The sequence below is a fragment of the Muscardinus avellanarius genome (assembly GCF_963383645.1).
Source record: "Muscardinus avellanarius genome assembly, chromosome: 5".
Classification (NCBI taxonomy): domain Eukaryota; kingdom Metazoa; phylum Chordata; class Mammalia; order Rodentia; family Gliridae; genus Muscardinus; species Muscardinus avellanarius.
This window is the reverse complement of record NC_137790.1, coordinates 120,733,049-120,753,946: the sequence shown is the minus strand read 5'-3', so window position 1 is coordinate 120,753,946 and position 20,898 is coordinate 120,733,049. Positions and strand designations below refer to the sequence as shown.

At 37.5% G+C, this 20,898-nt stretch overlaps 1 protein-coding gene across 1 annotated transcript in view; it reads right to left on the bottom strand.

Annotated features, from left to right (window-relative positions):
- TIPARP (TCDD inducible poly(ADP-ribose) polymerase) overlaps positions 1-20,376 on the bottom strand; it is a gene marked incomplete at both ends in the record, with an annotated part of 30,760 nt that extends 10,384 nt beyond the window's left edge. Inside the window, one exon of the mRNA XM_080695920.1 lies at positions 19,460-20,376. Within this exon, the coding sequence (XP_080552046.1) occupies positions 19,460-20,376 (917 nt within the window). The remainder of the gene's footprint in view (positions 1-19,459) is intronic.
- Between the last annotated feature and the right edge of the window lie 522 nt (positions 20,377-20,898).

The window sequence follows — 20,898 nt, the reverse complement described above, 5'->3', positions numbered from 1 at the left end:
TTAATGAAACTTTATCATCTAATATTTGAAATACTTAAAACATCATTCGAAGTAACTGGCAAAATGTCCACTTTTCTCTTCTTTCAAGTCCTTTTATATGTATGTTTGAAACCTTCCTTAATATAAAAAATTAAATACATCAAAAAATAATATCATAGATGTCAGCAGAACTAAGTTCCTGAATATCTTCCTTCATACTTTCCCATTTCTACTGTACATTTCTAAAAGATGTCTAAAAATTATAAGACATTCCAGATCCAGTGGCATTCAGAACAACTGGTACATATGAAATTCAGGTGTTGAGCCAGATTTTTTCCAATAATTAACTTATTTCCTTGCTGTAAATTAGGATTCTGAAAAGGATATTAATTTTTATTTATTTGTCTTGTTGGTACAGCATTTTCCAAACTATGTTCTTGGTAATCCTGACTCAAGGACAGTTAATAAATATTTTGTACAGGAAAAACTCTATGGTCAAATGTTTGAAAAATTCAGGTTAAATACAGGCTAAATAATGTACTTAGTGTAGTCTCTTCTTAGTCCCTTTAATAAGGCTAAGGAAGATGGTGAAGTAGTTTCATGAGGGTTAGAAGAGTATCCTTCCAAACCCAGGACAATGTTCTCCCTTTCCTCCATGAATACCTATTAACAGCTGACAAATGTCAAGGAAAATCCACTTTTCATACTCCATCCTAACGTTAGTAATTTGTGAATCAGGTTCTTTTATTTTTTTTAATCATTTCAAGCCATAACCCATTGGTGCCAAGAAGGAAGTAACTTGTTAAAAGTAGTGCATTATTTAAAAAATTCCTAAAGATTTCCCCCCGAGCCCCAATTTCTTGCTTAGAAAGAGTACTAAATAATAGGATGTGATCTTAAAAGCAACATATAATTTTAATGAAGCATGAAATAGGAATTACAAAAGATATAGTTTAAAATCACATCTAGTCACTGTTTTGTTTTAAATAAATAGTAATTTAAAAGAAAAATGTTAGCCGGGCGTTGTGGGCACGCTTGTAATCCCTGCACTTGGGAGGCTGAGACAGGAGGATCGCACAGGTTCGAAGCCAGCCTCAGCTGTTTAGTGAGGCTTTCAGCAACTTAGTGAGACCCTGTTTCCAAATAAAATATAAAATAGGACTGGGAGAATAGCCCGGAGGTAGAAAGCCTCTGGGTTCCACCCCCAGTACCACCAAAAATAAATAAATAAATAAATAAGGTAATTCTTTTTAAAAAATAAAAATAAATAAAAGAAAAATGTTTCTGGGAAATCCTAAAAAAAAAATCAACTCTAAAATTGATATTCCAAGACCGAAATTAAACTATCAAGTTGCCTTAATAATCTTCATTTAACTTAAGGAGAATCTTATGTTGTAACTGATTAGAGAAATACAAACCTTTCTTCTTCTTACGACCATTTCAAGTATCTAAATTTAAGCTTACTTTCCAGCAACCATTTGCAATTTTGAGTTTATAAATTCTCAGTATTTCCTTTAAAGAGTTCTTAAACAGCAACTATTATGCTACTGTACAGAAAACAGCCAATGCTTTATGCTATTTAAGTGTCAGATTTTAATATGGACACCATTCTAGCAATTTCTGGGTAAGCCTGTATTATTGAAACTTCACAGATAACAATTTGCATGAGAAAGACATCTACAACTGCAGCTTCTGCTACATTCTCTGCATTTTAGTCCTTTGGGCATTATGAAATTTCTGTGACAAATTCTAATTTACTGCATTCAACTGTTCTTTGGATTGATGTATCGAAGTACTGTTTTAGCTGTATTTGATTTTCAATATGTTTCTCTAGACTTGACAGAGACAAAACAAATTTGAAAAACATTAAATTATCTTTTTATAAAATTAATCTTACCACCTGCTCTCTCTTAAACAGGGAATACTTTAAAAATTCAAAGCCAAGATTTTTTCCTCCACAATTTGCATTAGTATAAATGTGTGCAATTGAGTTGCCAAATGTTCAACATCCACTGTCCTTCTATATCAAACTATTGTTTATTATCAGAAAACAGTAATGAGTCATCTATCTGTGGTAATGATGAGCTGAATTAGGCAACAGGCAAAGAATGAAACATATTCAAAAAAGGAATAATAAATACAATGTAAAACCAAAGAAGAGTTCATTTGCCTATCTAAATTCATCAACAACAAATACTTTCAGGAACTGATAGGACAGAGTATAGATCTGCAACATTATGGAAGAGAAGGTGGTTATTGGTGTCCAGGAATAGATAAAGGACAGGAAAAGAAAGAGGCTTTATCAATCCAAACAGCTTTGTATAAGTTTAAATATTAGGAAACACCAACGGTGAGTAAAGGGTTGTGTGAGAAAAAAGAACTCTCTCTCCCAGCACTTTTGTTTCTCACAAGAGAGCAGCTCAGATACTGAGAAGGAAACCTAAACAGGATACATAAGAGATGAGGAAATGTGAGCTCGGGTATAATGGACAACGTGGGAGATGTCAGGCCAGGAGCTGAGAAGTCAGTCTCACACCCTTAAGGTATAAGGGTGGGAATTTAGAGTATTTAGTGTGGTGGCGCACGCTTGTAATCCCAGCATTCCGGAGCTTGAGACAGCAGGATTGCAACTTGTGGACAACCTGAGCTACTTAGTGAGGCCCTCTGCAACTTACTGAGAACCTGTTTCAAAATAAAGAGTAAAAAATAGGGCAGGGGGTATAGCTCAGAGGTCAAATGCCTCTGGGTTCCATCCCCAGACCCGCCAAAAAAAAAAAAAAAAAAAAAAAAAAAAGTCTCTGTGAAAGCAATAATTCTGGTGGATAAGAATCCTATTTGGCTTAAAGGCATCCCTATTGAGAGATGTCCAGAAAGGAGTATGGAGATAGTTACTACATAGTGGGATTTAGCTTTTACTTAATTTATCATGTGGCTAAATAAATCAGTATTGTTTAACCCAAGATATATATAACCCTATGAGTCACAGAAAAAGAAAATCTTATCAACAGGTTGCTAATTTTTGTTATAAGGGGAAGAACAAACTGCTGAAATATTATCAATTGTTTTTACATGATTCATCAAAAAAAAACCACATACAACTGTAACAATCCAAATAAAAAAATACCCATTCTCATAATTTATATTTTATTTAACAACGATTCTTCTGTTACTCAATAAGTATCTTCACATACTAATTATGCCAACATTTTCTTCTTTTTTTTAGTACTGGGGGTTCAAAGGAGGGATATTCCAAGCCATAGCCCCATTCCTTATTTTGAAACAGTCTTACTAAATTGCTGAGCTGCCTCCAACCCTCCTGTCTCCGCCTCCCAAGTACTAGGATTACAGGCAAACACTATCTTGCTCAGCCCTGGCCAACGCAACCATTGCACAGGGTGACAGAACCCACATTAAGTCAGAAAGTATGCCTCAAACATTATTTCTTTTATATAATACTTTAGATTCAAAAAGAACGTAAAACAGCTGGCATGAGAATAAAAACCAATGAATAGGTGTTGGATAAAAGAGAAATTAGTATACAATTGCCTGCTCATAAAGATGGGTTCTTGGGTTTATGCATTTGGGAACTTGGTGACAAGCATAACTGTCTTAGGCAATTTTTCTCAATTTATAAAGTATTTAAAGTATTTGAAATCAAGAAGGAAATGTGGCAATTTTTTTTTTTTTTTTGGTGGGTTTGGAGATGGAACCCAGAGACATTTGACCTCCAAGCTATACCCCTGCCCTATTTTTTATTCTTTATTTTCAAACAGGGTCTCACTAAGTAGCTGAGGCTGTCCATGAACCATGATCCTCTGGTCTCAGCCTCCCAAATGCTGGGATTACAAGCCTGCGCCACCACTCCTGGCTTGTGGCAATTTTTAAAAGACAAAAGTAAACTGGGCACATGCTTGTAATCCCTGTGACTTCAGAGGTTGAGACTGGAGGATCGCACAGGTTCGAAGCCAGCCTCAGATACTTAGTGGCTCTCAGCAACTTAGTGAGACCCTGTTTCAAAATAAAAAATAAAAAATAGGGCAGCGGGTATAGCTCGGAGGTAGAAAGCCTCTAGATTCCACCCCCAGTACCAATAAATAAATAAATAAATAAATAAATAAATAAATAAGTTAAAAATAAAATAAAAGGCCAAAATAATCTTAAGTAGACACACTGACTGGGCACTGGGCTAAGCACTGGAGATTAGAAGAGGAAAAAGGCAAAATACCACAGAGCACTTGCCTTGTGGGAAGAGCAAACCTTGAATGTGAAATATGGCATAAAGGTGGTCCAGGAACAACTCAGAAGCAAATGGCTTACTTCTTTTGGGAAAAAGTGTCAGGAAGGGTGGTCAAGGGTACCCCGAGTGGATAAAATGTGTACCAGGTTCAGTCACAACCACCAGGCAGGCAATCGGAGGCAAAGCAACACAGGTAGAATGACTAACGTGCAGAAGTCAACTAAGCAAGGCACGAGGAGAGTGCAAGAGAAGCACATGCAGTTCAGAAGCACATGCAGTGCGTGTGGGAGGTCAGGGTGTGTGTTTGTATGAGGGAGGTGATAAGAGATAAGGCTGAAAGAGAGAGGTTGGCTGGGGCCAGATAAGGAAAAGCTTTGAATGCTGAGTTAAGAGGCTAGGACTTGATTTCTGGGGGGCAGGAAAAACTACTGGTGGATTTCCAACAAGGTCCAGACTGTCTTTTAATAAAGGTCACTGCAATGGTGGTGGTATGAAGACTAATTTATTTTGGGCAGGGAAGGAAAGGGAGGTGAGAGGGGGGCAGAGATGCAGTCATCTGTGGGTACTTATTAGCATATTAATATTATTCTGTAGCCGGGCGTAGTGGTGCACACTTGTAATCCAATCCCAGCATTTGGGAGGCTGAAACAAGAGGATCTTGGTTTGCAGACAGCCTCTACTACTACTTAGTGAGGCCCTTTCCAACTCAGACCCTATTTTAAAATAAAGAATAAAAATAGTTGGGCATGATGGCGCACGCTTGTAATCCCCGCACTTGGGAGGCGGAGACAGGAGGATCAAACAGGTTCGAAGCCTGGCTTAAGAGACCCTGTTTCCAATATTCCAATATATATATATATATATTTATGTAAAATAGGTCTGGGAGTATAGCCCGGAGGTAGAAGGGTTTCCAGGAACCCCAGAACCACCAAAAAAATAAAAATAAATAAATAAAAATTCTGTGTTGAGCTATTTATAGATATTAGAATTGCACATGAGAAAGTCAAGATATGGTGGTGTATGTCTGTCATTTCAGTACTTGGGAAGCTGATAGGTGGGTTGAAGGTCAAGGCCAGCCTCATCAATTTAACGAGACCCTGCCTCAAAAAAAAAAAATAATAAATAAAATAGGGCTGCAGGCATAGCTCAGAAGTAGAATAATCCTGGGTTCAGATTCCAAAATAGTAACTACACCTGGGACAAATGATGATACCTAAGAAGGCAACAAAAGGGATGATTTTAAAGGCATTTAAGAGTTAGGATCAAACTGTATTAAGAACAAGTACATGTGGAGAAGAGAGTGCGGAGTCCAGGATGTGTCCCATGTTTTTGATCTGGATGACTGGAGAATGGTGGTGTTAAATAAGACAGGAATAACGTGTTTCAGTGGGAAGATGATGTAAATAAAATATAGAACTCAGACTTTGGCAAAGGTCAAATAAGTATAAAAATTTTTGAACACCACTCTGGTTAGGGTTTTTTTTTTTTTTTTTTTTTTTTTTTGGTGGTACTGGGGGTGGAACCCAGAGGCTTTCTACCTCCAGGCTATACTCCCAGAGCTATTTTATATTTTATTTGGAAACAGGGTCTCACTAAGTTGCTGAGAGCCTCACTAAGTAGCTGAGGCTGGCTTTGAACCTGCGCGATCCTCCTGTCTCGGCCTCCCAAGCGCGGGGATTACAAGCGTGCGCCACCACGCCTGGCTGGTTAGGTTGTGTGTGTGTGTGTATGTGTGTGTGTGTGTTACTGAGGGTGGAACCCAGGGGATTTTCTACCTCCAGGCTATACTCCCAGAGCTATTTTATATTTTATTTGGAAACAGGGTGTCACTAAGTTGCTGAGAGCCTCACTAAGTAGCTGAAGCTGGCTTCGAACCTGTGCGATCCTCCTGTCTCAGCCTCCCAAGTGCAGAGATTACAAGTATGCACCACCACGCCTGGCTCACAGTAGTTAGTTTTAACCAGACTGGTTAGACTTTGGAATCTTGGCTTCCAGCCTGTAAGAGTTAACTGGTTTTTACAAGGATAAACCTGTGACCTCAAACTATTAACACCCACCATAATAAACCAGACTAACTAATCAGGATTAGTAGGCCCTCTTATTTTATGACAATGATATAAGGTGAAAATGTCTCCCCAAATTGAGGGTCATGGTGATAGAATCAAATGCTATAGCTGGGTGTGGTAGTGCATACCTGTAATCCCAGTATTTGGGAGGCTGAGGCAGGAGGGTCACAGGTTTGCAGATAGAGTCCATAAAAACTGAGAAGGCAAGGAGTAAGACTCATCAACCCAGCGAGACCCTGCTTCAAAATAAAGGCTGGAGGTGTAGCTCAGAGGTAGAATGCCTTTGGGCATTGCTCTGTAAACAAACACGCGGCGCAGTTTGGAGGATATTTAGATTCTTCTGCTTTTTGCTACTGGCTTAAAACAGGCTTGACAGATGGGATATGATTGCTGCTACTAAAGAAATTTCATAGACACACAAAAAATAGGTGTATTGTGATACCTGATTCCAGAACTCATTAGGTAATGCTGGAATATCTAGCAGCTTATATTTCCCTTCAAATATGTAACAAGGTAATGAGAATCAAAGCTCATAAATACTCATAAGCTAAAATTGGGAGTTTACATTATCAATCCATATGGGCAGACTGAGAACCAAGTACGGACTCTGAATTAAATTTGACCCCCTCTAAGGAAACACTTAAGTCAACACAGGGTGAAAAGTCTTAGATTATTCTATATAAAACTATTAACATAAAACTTGAGTCATAGCCAGGCCTGGTGGCACACGCTTGTAATTCCAGTGCTTGGGAGGCTGAGACAGGAGGATCACAAATTCATAGGGCAGCCTCAGCTCCTTAGTGAGGGCCCACAACATAGTGAGACTGTTTAAAAAATAAAGAAGCCGGGTGTGGTGGCCCACGCTTGTAATCCCCGCGCTTGGGAGGCAGAGACAGGAGGATCGTGCAGGTTCGAAGTCAGCTGTGCTGGCTTAGGAGACCTTGTTTCCAAATAAAAAGATATAAAATAGGTCTGGGAATGTAGTCCAGAGGTAGAAGGGCTTCCGGGAACCCCAGTACCACCACCAAAAAAAAAATAAATAAATAAATAAAATAATAATAATAAAAAAAGGCTGGGGGTGTAGCTCGGTGGTAGAATGCCCCTGGGTTCCATCCCTAGTACCGCAAAACAACAACCCCAAGTACTTGAATCATAAATTTATCTAATGGTTCTAAATATCTAAAAAAATTTGGGGGGTAGGTAATATTATATTGCTCCATTTTAAGATATAATGCATTTTGGAGTATCAACTCTTTTTTTCTGTGTGTGGTGCTAGAGATTGAAGCCAGAGCACTCTACCTCTGAAATACATCCCCAGCTCTATTTTTTATTTATTTGTTTGTTTGTTTATTTATTTATTATAGCACTGAGGACTGAACCCAGGGGCATTCTACCTCTGAACTATACCCCAAACCTATTTTTTATTCTTTATTTTGAAACAGGGTCTCACTAAGTTGAGAAGGGCCTTGCAAGTTGCTAAGGCTAGCCTGGAACCTGTGATTCTCCCATCTCAGCCTTGCAAGTATGGGGATTACAAGCATTCACCACCATGTCCAGCTTCTATTATATTTTTTACTTATGGTTTCATATGTTGCTGAGAGCCTCACTGAGTTGCTGAGGTTGGATCTGAATCTGATCCTCCTGTCTCAGTCTCCAAAGTACTGGGATTATAGGTGTGCGTCACCATGCCAGTCCTCAGTATCAATTCTTAAACTGGCATGGTGGCACCTACTTGTAATTACAGTACTTGGGAGGCTGAGACAGGAGGATCACAGGTTTGAGGCCAGCCTCAGAAACTAAAGAAACCCTGTTTCAAAATAAAAAGTGCTGGGGTACACATGTAGCTTGAAGGAATAATGTTCCTGGCTTCAACCCTAGAACAAATATTAAAACAAAATTTGTTATTAGACAAAATTCTGGTTGTGTGTCCTATTGCTCTAGACCCTCCTAAGACATCCTGGAAACAGGTGAACTTCTGAGAAGTTGAGTGAGACACTGCCTGGAATCACACTTATCTGCAAGCCAAACTTCATGTCTGATTTACAAGATGTCAGACATTTAATCTGTGATCTTAAAGTCATTCTAGAGCAGGAGAGTGAAATAAAAAAGAGAGAAAAAGAGAAAGAGAAAAGGAAGGCAAGTAAGTTTCCTAAATGAGAGAATATCCTGATTTTAAGCTTTTGTAACTATATATTCTCCAGAAGAAGTAGGGAACTACACACAAACATTAACAGCTCATTTTCAAAATGCTTTGCTATAGATATAGCCACTTAAATTCACCTAAATGTTTTGCTAAACCTCTAATAAATAAGATCATATGTTGAGACCTTTACCCCACCCTCCACCAATGCAACCATTAAAAGCAAATCAAAGCCAGGTGTGGTGGCGCACACCTTGTAATCCCAGCATTCGGGAGGCTGAGACCAGAGGATCGCGGTTCGCGGACAGCCTCAGCTACTTAAGTGAGGCCCTCTGCAACTCAGTGAGACCCTGTTTCAAAATAGAGAATAAAACATAGGGCAGGGGGTGTAACTTGGAAGTCAAATGCCCCTGGGTTCCATCCCCAGAATCACACACACACACACACAAAAAGCAAATCAAAATATCCACTTAAGGAAAGGAACCTAACAAAATATTGGTTAAGTTGGCTTTTTTTTTATACAAAACTATAAATTAAAACACACACACACACACACCCTTTCTAATAAGATCTGGATAGGCATAAACTCTTGGATTTGGATAAGCATAAACACAAATGAAAGTTACACTCAGGAGATCAAAAGATCTCACTGCTATCTATTTATGGAGGCATGGGATTAAATTTTGTACCATGACGATACCAGAGATGTTATACAACCATAACTTTGATCCAAGTTCAATCATATGTCCTGAGATTAGTAGATGGTAACTATAAGCAAAAGACATACTTCTCAACTGTGGACTAATGAGGAAGTAAAAGTTCTACAAAAAAATACTGGAAAAAAAAAGTTTTTTTGAAAATTGTGCTTTAAAAGTCTGTACCACTCCTTGTACTATCTTAAATTATGCAATTATACTTTTTAAAAAATTGAGTAAATATTTCGTTAAGTACTTTAAGCATTTTTGTTAAATAGACAAACATGTCTCCCATGTACTCAAGGAATACTGGTTAAATTTTTTTTTTTTTTCGGTCCTGGGGATGGAACCAAGGGGCATTCTACCTGAGCTACACCCCCAGCCCTAATTTTTATTCTTTATTTTTTGAAACGGTCTCGGTGAGTTGCAAAGGGCCTCATTAAGTAGCTGAGGCTGTCCACGAAACAGAATAATTCAATGAATTATTTAAAGACTAAGATAAATTTGTTTATAAAACTTTCTGACATGAACATAAAAACAATAGTATATGTAAAATACAACAATATGTAAATGATAAAAATGCTCAAACTAAGTTATTTTTAAATAACATTAAGCAATTAACTCATTTGCACACTAAATTAAAAATACTAATAATTAAATACTAATTATAATTACTGTAAAATATCCTTTAATAATCTTTAGTAAGATACAATCTATTGGCTTAGTTTATTTCTAGTTTGCTATTTAAATTATAAATGGCTCCTTTAGCCAGGCGTGGTGGCGTATGCTTGTAATCCCAGCATTTGGGAGGCTGAGACTAGAGGATCACGGTTCACAGACGGCCTCAGCTACTTAGTGAGGTCCTCCACAACTTAGTTAGACCCTGTTTCAAAATAAAGAATAAAAAATTGGGCAGGGGGTGTAGCTCGGGGGTCAAATACCTCTGGGTTACATACCCAGACCCACAAAAAAAAAAAAAAAAAGAAAAGAAAAAAAAAGGGCTCCTTTAAAAATACTTTTATTCAGAATTTTCTCTTATTTAGTAGGCTTGTCTCCCCCCCCCAATTAATCTAATAAAATTAACTGATGAATAAAAGAACTAGAAATATACTCACCAATGGCATTTTTAAAGTATTTGGTACTAAGAACCCAGAGATGAATTAACAGCATTCAGCAGACTACAGATATGATATATACAAACCAACTATATGGAGAAGTCACTGTTAAAATTATTTTTGTGTATATGTGTGTGGTACTAGGGATTGAACCCAGTGGGGTTCTACCTCTAAGCTCCACCCTGCTTTTTCTTTTTTTGGTGGTACTAGGGGTGGAACCCAGAGGCGTTCTACTTCTGGGCTATATTCCCAGAGCTATTTTATATTTTATTTGGAAACAGGGTCTCACTAAGTTGCTGAGAGCCTCACTAAGTAGCTGAGGCTGGCTTTGAACTTGTGCGATCCTCCTGTCTCAGCCTCCCAAGTGCAGGGATTACAAGCATGCGCCACCACAACCGGCTTATTCTTTATTTTGAAACAGGGTCTAAGTTGCAGAGGGCCTCACTAAGTAGCTGAGGCTGGCCACAAACCTGCAATCTTCCTGTTTTATCCTCCCATATACTGGGATTACAGGCATGCATCAACATAACTAATTAAAAAATTCAATTTTATTAGTTAATTTAACTTTTTTTTGTGTGTGTGGTACTGGGGTGGAACCCAGGGGCTTCTCTACCTCTGTGCTATACTCCCAGACCTACTTTATACTTTATTTGGAAACGGTCTAAGTAGCTGAGAGCCTCACTAAGTAGCTGAGGCTGGCTTCAAACCTGTGTGATCCTCCTGTCTCAGCCTCCCAAGCGCTGGGATTACAAGATTGAGCTACCGTGCCCCGCTGTTAATCTAACATTTTAAAAGATAATAAATTAATTGTAGAACACTTTTACATAATGCTGTCTGGCAGCATTTGGATAAACCAAATGTCAGCAAGCAAGTAATGTTCCTTCTATTTCACATATTCTACCCAGATTCAAGAATGTCTTTTATTAAGATAAGTAATTAAATCCTGAAAGGCAAACTTAATATTTCTTGAGAACTTATTTTTATTCTCTCAATGCCTGGAAATGAAAGAGCTAAGCAGGTGACAGAAATCAAAGATGAAAAGCAGCAGGGAACTATTCGGGAAATTTTGTGTTGTTTGCCCTTTCCATACCCTGATCAGCTTCAGGAGCTGCAATAAAGATCCTGAAAGTACAAGCACTACCGTAAGCAAAGTTCACCTTTGGGCTACCACTCTTGCCATTCTTCACTGACTATTCAGTGCTGGCCAAAATTTAGAGCAAAGGACTCCATGGCTATACTGTCAGAGGAGAAGGGATAGTTTAAGAATTCCTTAATTACTTCAGAAAGGAAAAACAAAAAAACAAAAAGATTATGTAATACAGAGAAATTCCTGTTTAGTGTAACCCAAACAAAACATATTTGCTTTGTTATGAGAAGTTTTATTTCAATCAACACAACCCAAAACCTTCCTTAGGCTCAGGAGCAACAGCACCCAAAACTGAAGACTTCTGTTTGCATTAAAACATATTTACAGCTGGTGCGGCGGTGCACACCTGGAATCCCAGTACTTGAGAGGCTGAGACAGGAGGATTGCAGGTTTGAAGCCGACCTCACAAATTAGTAAAACCTTATCTCAAAAATAAGAACTAGTAAGTGCTGGTAGTATATCTCAGAGACAGAATGTCCCAGCAGTTCAACTCCCCAGTACCACAAATACAAAGAAAAAAAACAGAAATTTCAAGCAATTTAGTCGCGAGAGATTCTAATACACTCCTTACGCAACTTTTTATGGTACACATATCTGAAAGTTACTGGTTTCTATAGAAAATAAAAGGGAACAGTCATTCTAACATTCTCACTCCAGAGCTTATCTTTTCACTGTGATGACTACGCAAAGTTTCTTTTAGTGAGTGTTACCAGTAAGTAAATAACATACAAGCAGACAAAGATTGAATAGACAAACACATTTTGTTGTAATGAAAACAAAACTGTTTTGTTAACTCGTCTATGCTTGTCTTAGCAACACTAACTGACTGGGTCAGCAAGGAAAACTGGAAGTTTCACACTTGACAACCTGAAGAGTATTACTACCATCAACTCTCAAACTTTGAGTTCCTGATCAAAGTTTGGTTACATCAAGTCTGCAATACTATCTTCTGCACAGACTATTATTCTCAAAGTTTATTTCAGAACCTTTCACCTATAATTTCAAATTCCCCTACAAGAAGAAAATATCTTTATTAACGTTATCCTTATTAAAAATACGTTCAAGCCGGGTGTGGTGGCACACGCTTGTAATCCCCGCGCTTGGGAGGCGGAGACAGGAGGATTACGCTGGTTCGAAGCCAGCCATGCTGGCTTAAGAGACCCTGTTTTAAAGATATAAAATAGGTCTGGGAGTGTAGCCCGGAGGTAGAAGGGCTTCCAGGAACCCCAGTACCACCAAAAAAAAAAAGATAATTGATGTAAAAATACGTTCAACCAGGCGTGGTAGTGCATGCTTGTAATCCTGATACTTGGGAGGCTGAGACAGGAGGATCCTGGTTCATGGCCAGCCTCAGCTACTTAGAGAAACCCTTTAACTTGGTGAGACCCTGTTTCAAAATAAATAAAAAATTGGGCTGAGAGTGTAGCTCAGAGGTAGAATGCCCCTGGGTTCAATTCCTAGCAACACACACACACACACACACACACACACACACATGCTGCATTCAGCTTTATTTCTGAATTAAGTTTAACACCTGAAGGAAGAAATTTAAATTGGAGTCTGAATACGGTATAATTCCTGCCCCCTAGAAAAGCATTACTGTAAATAATCTAAATACACAGACAACTATATTATAATGTAAGAGCAAGCAATACTTAGTTTTGTTCAAAAAATTTCTTTATATGTAAAGGGTTTTTTGCTCCTATAAATACTGAACTTTAGATATATTCTATTTCTGTGTACTTATGTGTGTTTTTGGTGTTGCAAAGAATAATTTAACCTGAGATTTTAGAATGTTACCTATCAATTTCATATACAGAATGAAACAGAAAACCTTAATCTACAGCCTTCTGATGTCTTTCAAAGATACAAAATCACAACACAATTACCTTAAGACTCTCAGACTTTTAAAGAGAAACCACTACTTTTACAAGTGCCATTTGAGCCAGCCTTTCAGGAAGTTGTGCCAGAATAATTATATATATATATAACTTAAAACTTATATTTATTTTTTTCATTTGTACAAGTGATACATATACATGTACTTAGTTTTCCTTTCACAACTCACAAATAGGAGAACGGTAATTTTTAAAGTTTGCTGACCTAGGTTAAGAGGACCTGTCTTCCTAGTTTCAAAGGACTTGTCTTCCTAGTTTCAATGCAATTCTGAATAATCACCATCAAATAATGCAATATCTAGTGTTATCAAATCAAGAAACAAAAAGCCATAGGAAAAGTGTCACAGTCTCAAATAGCTGGATTTTAATAGCATGACTTGAGTAGTCAATGTTTCTATGTGCTACATACTGCTTCATCCTTTAGAAACAGCCCCTAAGCCTGGAATATGCTAAGGATCACTGACCATGATCATAAATGCACTGAATTTATAAATCTACCTTTGCTTTATGGTAGCATGTAAATACAGACTCTATAAAGTCTAGTTAATAAGAGATAGGGAACAGACTTTTGGAGCACAGCAGAGTTAATCAGTTAAAAGTAGCGTTATTTGTAAGCCTGATAGGTGCAGAATGAAGTTCTTACTGTTTTTAATGTTGACTGGAGTTACTAATGTTCCTTTTTTTTCTTCCTATTTACAATAAAAAGCTTTGGACTCAACTCAATGATAAAATACATAATGTGTCATGCAATTATTTTTAGGAATTGCCTGATACCTTATAGCTACTTCTTCTGATTTAAAAATTATTCATCTTTGATTTTTTGCAAGGTTCATTTTCATTACCACACAGCAGGAAAAGACTGGCCCCAACCTGAAGCCAGGTGACAGCTGCTTCAAAAGTCTAATCTGCTTATTGATGAAAAGCCAGAAAGGGAATAAATGAATGATTGCTATTGATTCCCATGATAGCTCTACACAGACCCAGTAACTTCTCTAGATTAGTATAGATAGAAGCCAATTAGTTTTATTTCATATGTAAATAGCAGCATAAAGAGGTACAAAAAATAATTCACGGGATTGCTTTATCCTAAAACACAAGGCACACATTTTGAAAGTCACTTCAAACACAGTTCTTGCTTATGGAGCTCTTTCTCTTAGGCAAGAATTTTTTAAATAAATTGAAACCCATACAGCTGTGTATATTCAAGAAATACCAAAAAGTCACAAGGCAGAGTAAGTTTCAGCTGTTCTCATCTCCCCGTGTTATCAATAACACATAATGAGTTAGTTCATACATCATCACAGCTGTGCAGGCCTGAGCTAACTTGGCTAATTTAACTATTCTAGTAGAATTCAGTCAGAAGCCTGCTTTAGTTTTACTCTGCAAGTCATATGGACTCTGATAATATATGCTTTCCATTATAATTAATATGTACTTCTCTTTGTCTTTTCACAGTTTCTGTGAAGTTATCTAATGATATTGCTCCTTGGACAACTTAATTTTTCTTTTGTGGTGGTAGGGATTGTACCCAGGGCCATTCTACCTCCAAGTTCTATCCCCAGTCTGTTTTTTTAATTATAAGGCTTTTAATTTTTTTAATTTAATAAGGCTGGCAGTGAACCTGTGATCCTCCTGTCTCAGCATCCCAAATACTGGGATTACAGGCATGCCCCATCATGCCTGGATGAACAGACAGATGGAGGGACGGGGGAGACTGAGACTCCTAAGTGTAACTAGCAAACAAAACGACTCAGCAACTAAGGCTCTGGCAACATTCTAGGCTTAACAAGTAAAACTCCCTCTTTTATTAGTAAGCATTAATTAAAAAAAAAAAAGAACTCTGCCCTCTGAAAAAAATTAACCACAGGTTGAGGGTTTGCGATTTTCTTTACCTCACCCTCTTTTGGCAAATCCAGAATTAAGAGTAATCACTTGTCATAATTTTAACACCAAATGACCTCCAAAATACTGTTTGTAGTTGTCCATTTCTTCTTGACAGGTGGTCATAACTAGAAGATATTCTGGCATGCTTTAAAATAAATGTAATGTAGAGCCAATGGTGATTTGGGTTGCTAGAGACAGATTTGCACTGCCCCCACAATTTCAATTATTCACCACAGCATTCTAGTTAGCAAGGCTTTCTCTAAACTTTTTATTTCTGCCACCCAATATCATCTTCTACTAAGGTAAACTGTTAAGACTGCGCCTTCTGTTTGTGTATGTTTTTTACTGGGGACTGAACCCAGGGGTGTTCTACCTCTAAGCTAAACCCCCAGACCCATTTTATTTTTTATTTTGAAACAGGGTCGCACAAACTTATGATCCTCCTGTCTCAGCCTCCCAAAGTATTGTGATTATAAGTGTGTGCCACCATGCCCAGCTAGACACTTTTTTTTTTTTTTTGTGGGTCTGAGGATGGAACTCAGGGGCATTAGATCTCCAGCAGGGTTTCACTAAGTTGCAGAGGGCCTCACTAAGTAGCTGAGGCTGTCAGCGAACCGTGATCTTCCAGTCTCAGCCTCTCAAATACTGGGATGACAAGCGTGCACCACCACGCCTGGCTGACTGTGTATTCTTAATAACAAAAATACAATATTCAGTGTTGCTTTCTCAATGGCATATTTGGATTTGGAAAATTTTCCAAGGCCCATCCCATTTACAAAAGAAGCCTCAGCATCAAGACGAGGGAGTTTATACATACAACTAATTTCCAGTTGATGCTGGCAATAAACATCTACGGTTGTACAAAAATAGACTGGAAAAGTAAAGGGGACTGTATCATAATTTCATTACAATGAACTAAAATACCATTTATTATTGCTGAAAAGTATCTTGAATGAAGAGCTGAGAAGGGAATTATGAATGTATCTAGTTCAATTTCATTTCCAATTTCACTCATGACAACAAAATGAACATGATGCATCTAATTTAGATTAACTTAGATGTTAAATTCTCACACATTTGCAGAGCAAAATGAAAAATTTATCTGTATAGTTTCAAACTATGAACTAGAGAACCAGAACTATGATCTTTCTCCAAGTTCCACATAATGAAAATACCATGAGTATAGATATAAGTCATTTACCAAGTCATACAAAATACTGAAAACAAGTAGAATAAACAAATGCCATTCACTATCCCCAAATCCAAAGACTACTGTGTCTGACTTGGGCATATACACAGCTGAGCATACACTTCCTGGTTATGTGCAATGTGCACAGATAGACCAGATTTACAGGCCTGACCACAAAGATTAATAGCTTTAGCCAAATAATGTGGTAACCATGTGAACCTGGGCTGCTCCAGCTTGTTTGTGAATCTCTCAGCAAGGCTCAACATGCCGTTATCTGCATCTTGTTGCCAGGAAACACAACATCGCTTTGGAATACAAGGAAAACCAGGTTGCAATGACCACAGGTCAACTTCCTAAATACCTAATTTTTGACATTTTTTTTTATAATATTACAGTTCTCTTGAAGTTTACTGAGAATTGCACTTTGCTAGTAATCAATAGTTCAGACCTTTTTATTTTATCAGAGTAGGACCACTTACAATATAGTAGCAACAATATTATTATAGTAGTAACTCACTCATATCTCATTTTTCCTCTTGTGTCAGATGTTAGTTTACCTCATTTAAAATGATTTGGAAATCATGCACCCAATTCAACTACTTTATAACTAATTCAACAATCATGCATATGGAATAGACATATCCACATCTATGTCTATTCTTCAGCAAAATAATCTTACCAAAGAATAAAATACTCAGTATGCTTCTAAGAATTCCTGGATCTTCTGGGATCAAAATGACTGTCTGGCCTTGTTCATGGTAACAGAATGTAATGTGGTAGACAATAATCCTGCTAGTTTCTTCCTGACCAATTCAAACAGATAGAAACTTAATGTACCAAGATGCTCTTACTCAGTAGACTGGAAATTTGCTTCGTAAGAGTGAAGTGGGAGGTCACTATTCTGTAGAGTTTTGCAATCTGGAGATGGAATGATTAGACTGGCTTTAAGAGTATATAAATTAATTACCCTTCACATAGCAATTAGAATTGCTAGCTCAGGGGCAACAGAGATTTTGGACAATATTTTATTAGAAACATTTCTAAGAAAAAATGAGAAATAGTTTTCTCTTTCAATGCTGGCTTTAAGGAATAAGTTTAAAGAACTCAGCTTTACTATAAGATTTTTATACCCAAACAAGGTAGAATCTCGAATATATTTTATCATCAATATAAAGCACTTATAGTAAGAAAAATTACATTTTTGATATAGCCTTACTTTTATCCCAAGGAGTCTTTATAGTCCTTTGAACTTGGGCTTTAAACTATGCCATCTTGTTCCATACTTCCCTTTTGAAACATGACAAATAAGTTTCCAGTCACATGACAAATAAGTTGCTAAAAAGATACAAGGACTTGGTACTGTATAAATATTGAAATACTAAAAAGAAACCACTTATCCAATACTAAGTGAAAGTAAAAGTTAAAAAACAAATAAACAAACAAGGTTTCTATAATATCAACAATGCCCTGGCACCATGTCAGAATACAGAAGCATCAAAACTAACAGAACTAGACAACTTGTAAATGGTTTATTGCCACCATCTGTTGATTCCCCAGACACCTGGACACTTGGTAAATTAACTTTTCTATGGACAAAGATGACTCTAAGGAAGTTTTCTTCTTGGACTGGCTGGGACACTCAGTATATTTTATCCCCATATGGATCATGCCTCATGCCTACAGCAGGGCACTCATTATTTATAATGCTATCAGGTTGCCTTGATGGTCTTCAAAGTCAGGTAGGATGGCTGGAAGTGCTATATAATTTTAATCCTTACTCTTGGTCATATGCAAAGAGCTACTAACATAGAAATATAAGATCAATACTTACTAAATGGCCATTTTTGCATTATTAACTTTACATGTGGCAAATAGCATTTCACTCATTTTAAATAAAGTTCAATTAAAGAAGAATTCAGATATGAAAATATCAGTTCCCTGGTAGTGAATATTGTTTGGACAGTCATACTTTCCATTCCCAGTATGAATTACATATACATAACATCATGTGTACCAAAACTCAAGAATAGTTTTTATGTAAGTGAAATATTTCCATTAACATAAATCCTCCCTTTACTCATTGTGAAGACTCTTCCAGAATTAAAAAAGAAAAAGAGAAAACCACCTGAATTGTGAAACAATGATTTATAAGGCAAACTTAATTGTAGAATGCTTTAAGGAAACTAACAGAAGAGTTAATATGTTTTAGCATGATTCACAACTACAAGAACTTCTATTTTTTTTGGTTGTACTGGGGGTGGAACACAGGCTTTTTTACCTCCGGGTTATACTCCCAGACCTATTTTATATTTTATTTGGAAACAGGGTCTCCTTTTTTATTTATTTATTTATTTTTCGTGATACTGGGGTTCCTGGAAACCCTTCTACCTCCGGGTTACACTCCCAGATTTATTTTTATATTTTTTTAAATTTGAAAACAGGGTCTCTTAAGCCAGAGAGGCTGGCTTCGAACCATCGCGATCCTCCTGTCTCTGCCTCCAGAGTGCAGGGATTACAAGCGTGCGCCACCATGCCCGGCTCAGGGTCTCCTTCTGAGAGCCTCACTAAGTAGCTGAGGCTGGCTTCAAACCTGTGCGATCCCTCTGTCTCAGCCTCCCAAGCACTGGGATTACAAGTGTGCGCCACACACACACAGTCTACAAGAACTTTTGAATCATTCACAGAAAAAGTTTTTATACCATTTAAAGTGAAAAAGGGTCAGAAAAATCTCCAAAATGATTTTCCTTTAAAAAAAAAATAGCAGCTACTCAACATGCAAAATTTTTAAATTGGACAGACTAGGTATTATAAGATTCACCACAGACTTTCAAAAATAAGTTCTGTTGATTCTCAATATTCAATGTATGTGTCACTTAATCATATATACATTAAGCAGAATGACGGCTGGACTGTTCAAATCATAAAACCTTCATGCATGGGTTAAATAACTTGCATCCACAGACTGTAAAAATCAGGATAGCATAAAGCCAAAGAAATAACAGAGAAGAATAAAACCGGTTACTACTGAAGGAAATGAGTACTAAGTTTTTAGTCTTGTTACCTCCTTTAGATCATTTCATAATAGTTTTATAAGATTTATAATACATACCCATACTTCATTCTCATTCTATCATTTTCTGGGTTACAATAAAATCTTTCCAAGTGCTCCTGAGAATCATTGGATACACTCTGCCACTTCTGAGTAGTTGTCCTCTTGATCTGCCAATGATATGGCAAGACCGTGTGATGCTTCAAACAATCCCTGCCATAAATACAAGTGCCTTGCAGGAAGTCCATGCAAATTTCTATTCCATTCTCTTGGTGAGTGTGGTACTGTAGCTGGGTTACTAGCTCAAAAACAAGGTCAAGAGAAGCTTCCTCACTTTTGTCCTGGAAGAGCTCAGTACTCAACTTATCGCTAGTGTCCAAAATGTACTGAATTGTAAAACTGTTGTCTTGGAAAACCCCTGGAATATAATCCATGACTTTGTCTATGCAGTCAGGACTAGTAGGAATATCACTTGAAACTGGATGCAAAAGGTCAGTCTGGAAGTGCCCTGCTGTAGAATCTGCTACTGTTCCACTGATGGTTTCTGGTGGAAAGCTGTGATCCTGGATTGGAACCACTTGTTCTGGAGCATCAGTGGAAGGATGGGCTTCTGTTATTTGGTCTCCAACATTTGTCCCATCAGGAATCAGGACAGATACATTGTTTTCTGGTGGACATGATGGATTAATTTCCAGGGGTTTTTTCACCATAGGTTCATGTAAGCTGTTTTCATCTCCATTCTGGTCTCTAGACCCAAAAACTCCATCAAGGGAGCCTGATTCTAGCAAAGTGTTTAATATTGGCCTCAACGACCTCAGGGCTCCAGTTCCCAATCTCTTCTGATCCTGCTTTTTCTTAAAACAAGTCTTTAATGGAGAAATCTTCTCAGAAAGTCTCATTTGGCATGAAAAGTCACCAGGAGGAGAGTGAGGCTGCACTACACAGTCTGGCTCAGGTCTGGTAGTTTCCATTTCCATGTTGTAATTTAGCTCCAAACAGTCTTCAGACTCTAAAAATCCTACAAGGAAAGGAAAAAACATGAACATTTACAAACTGAATTGCATTCATTCACTAAAATGTTTTGTGTTAGCCTGGGACTAAGTTGCTGGAATCACTTCTTTTGAGCTATATTTAGCCTTTAGAGATCAATTTTAACTTCTACTGAAATATGATTACTCAAAAAAACCAATGCTATTTAAAAAGCTAAGACAGGTAAAAGATGAGAGTGACTTTTGATAGGTCACTGGCAATTACTTGTGGACTTCAATATAGTTTGTAATTCTGTTGGGGTATGAATTTTTGTTGTAAGGCTAGAGTGGGGCAGGACATAGGAGGAAGAAATAATTCCGTCTAGATGACAGCAAGGAAACCACATCTCAATTCAACTTTGTGGTTCTTTTCACTGTTTAATGTATCATATGTCTTGGGAGTTGGCAAAACTCTGTGTGTGTGTGTGTGTGTGTGTGTGTGTGTGTGTGTGTTTGTGTGTTACTGGGGAT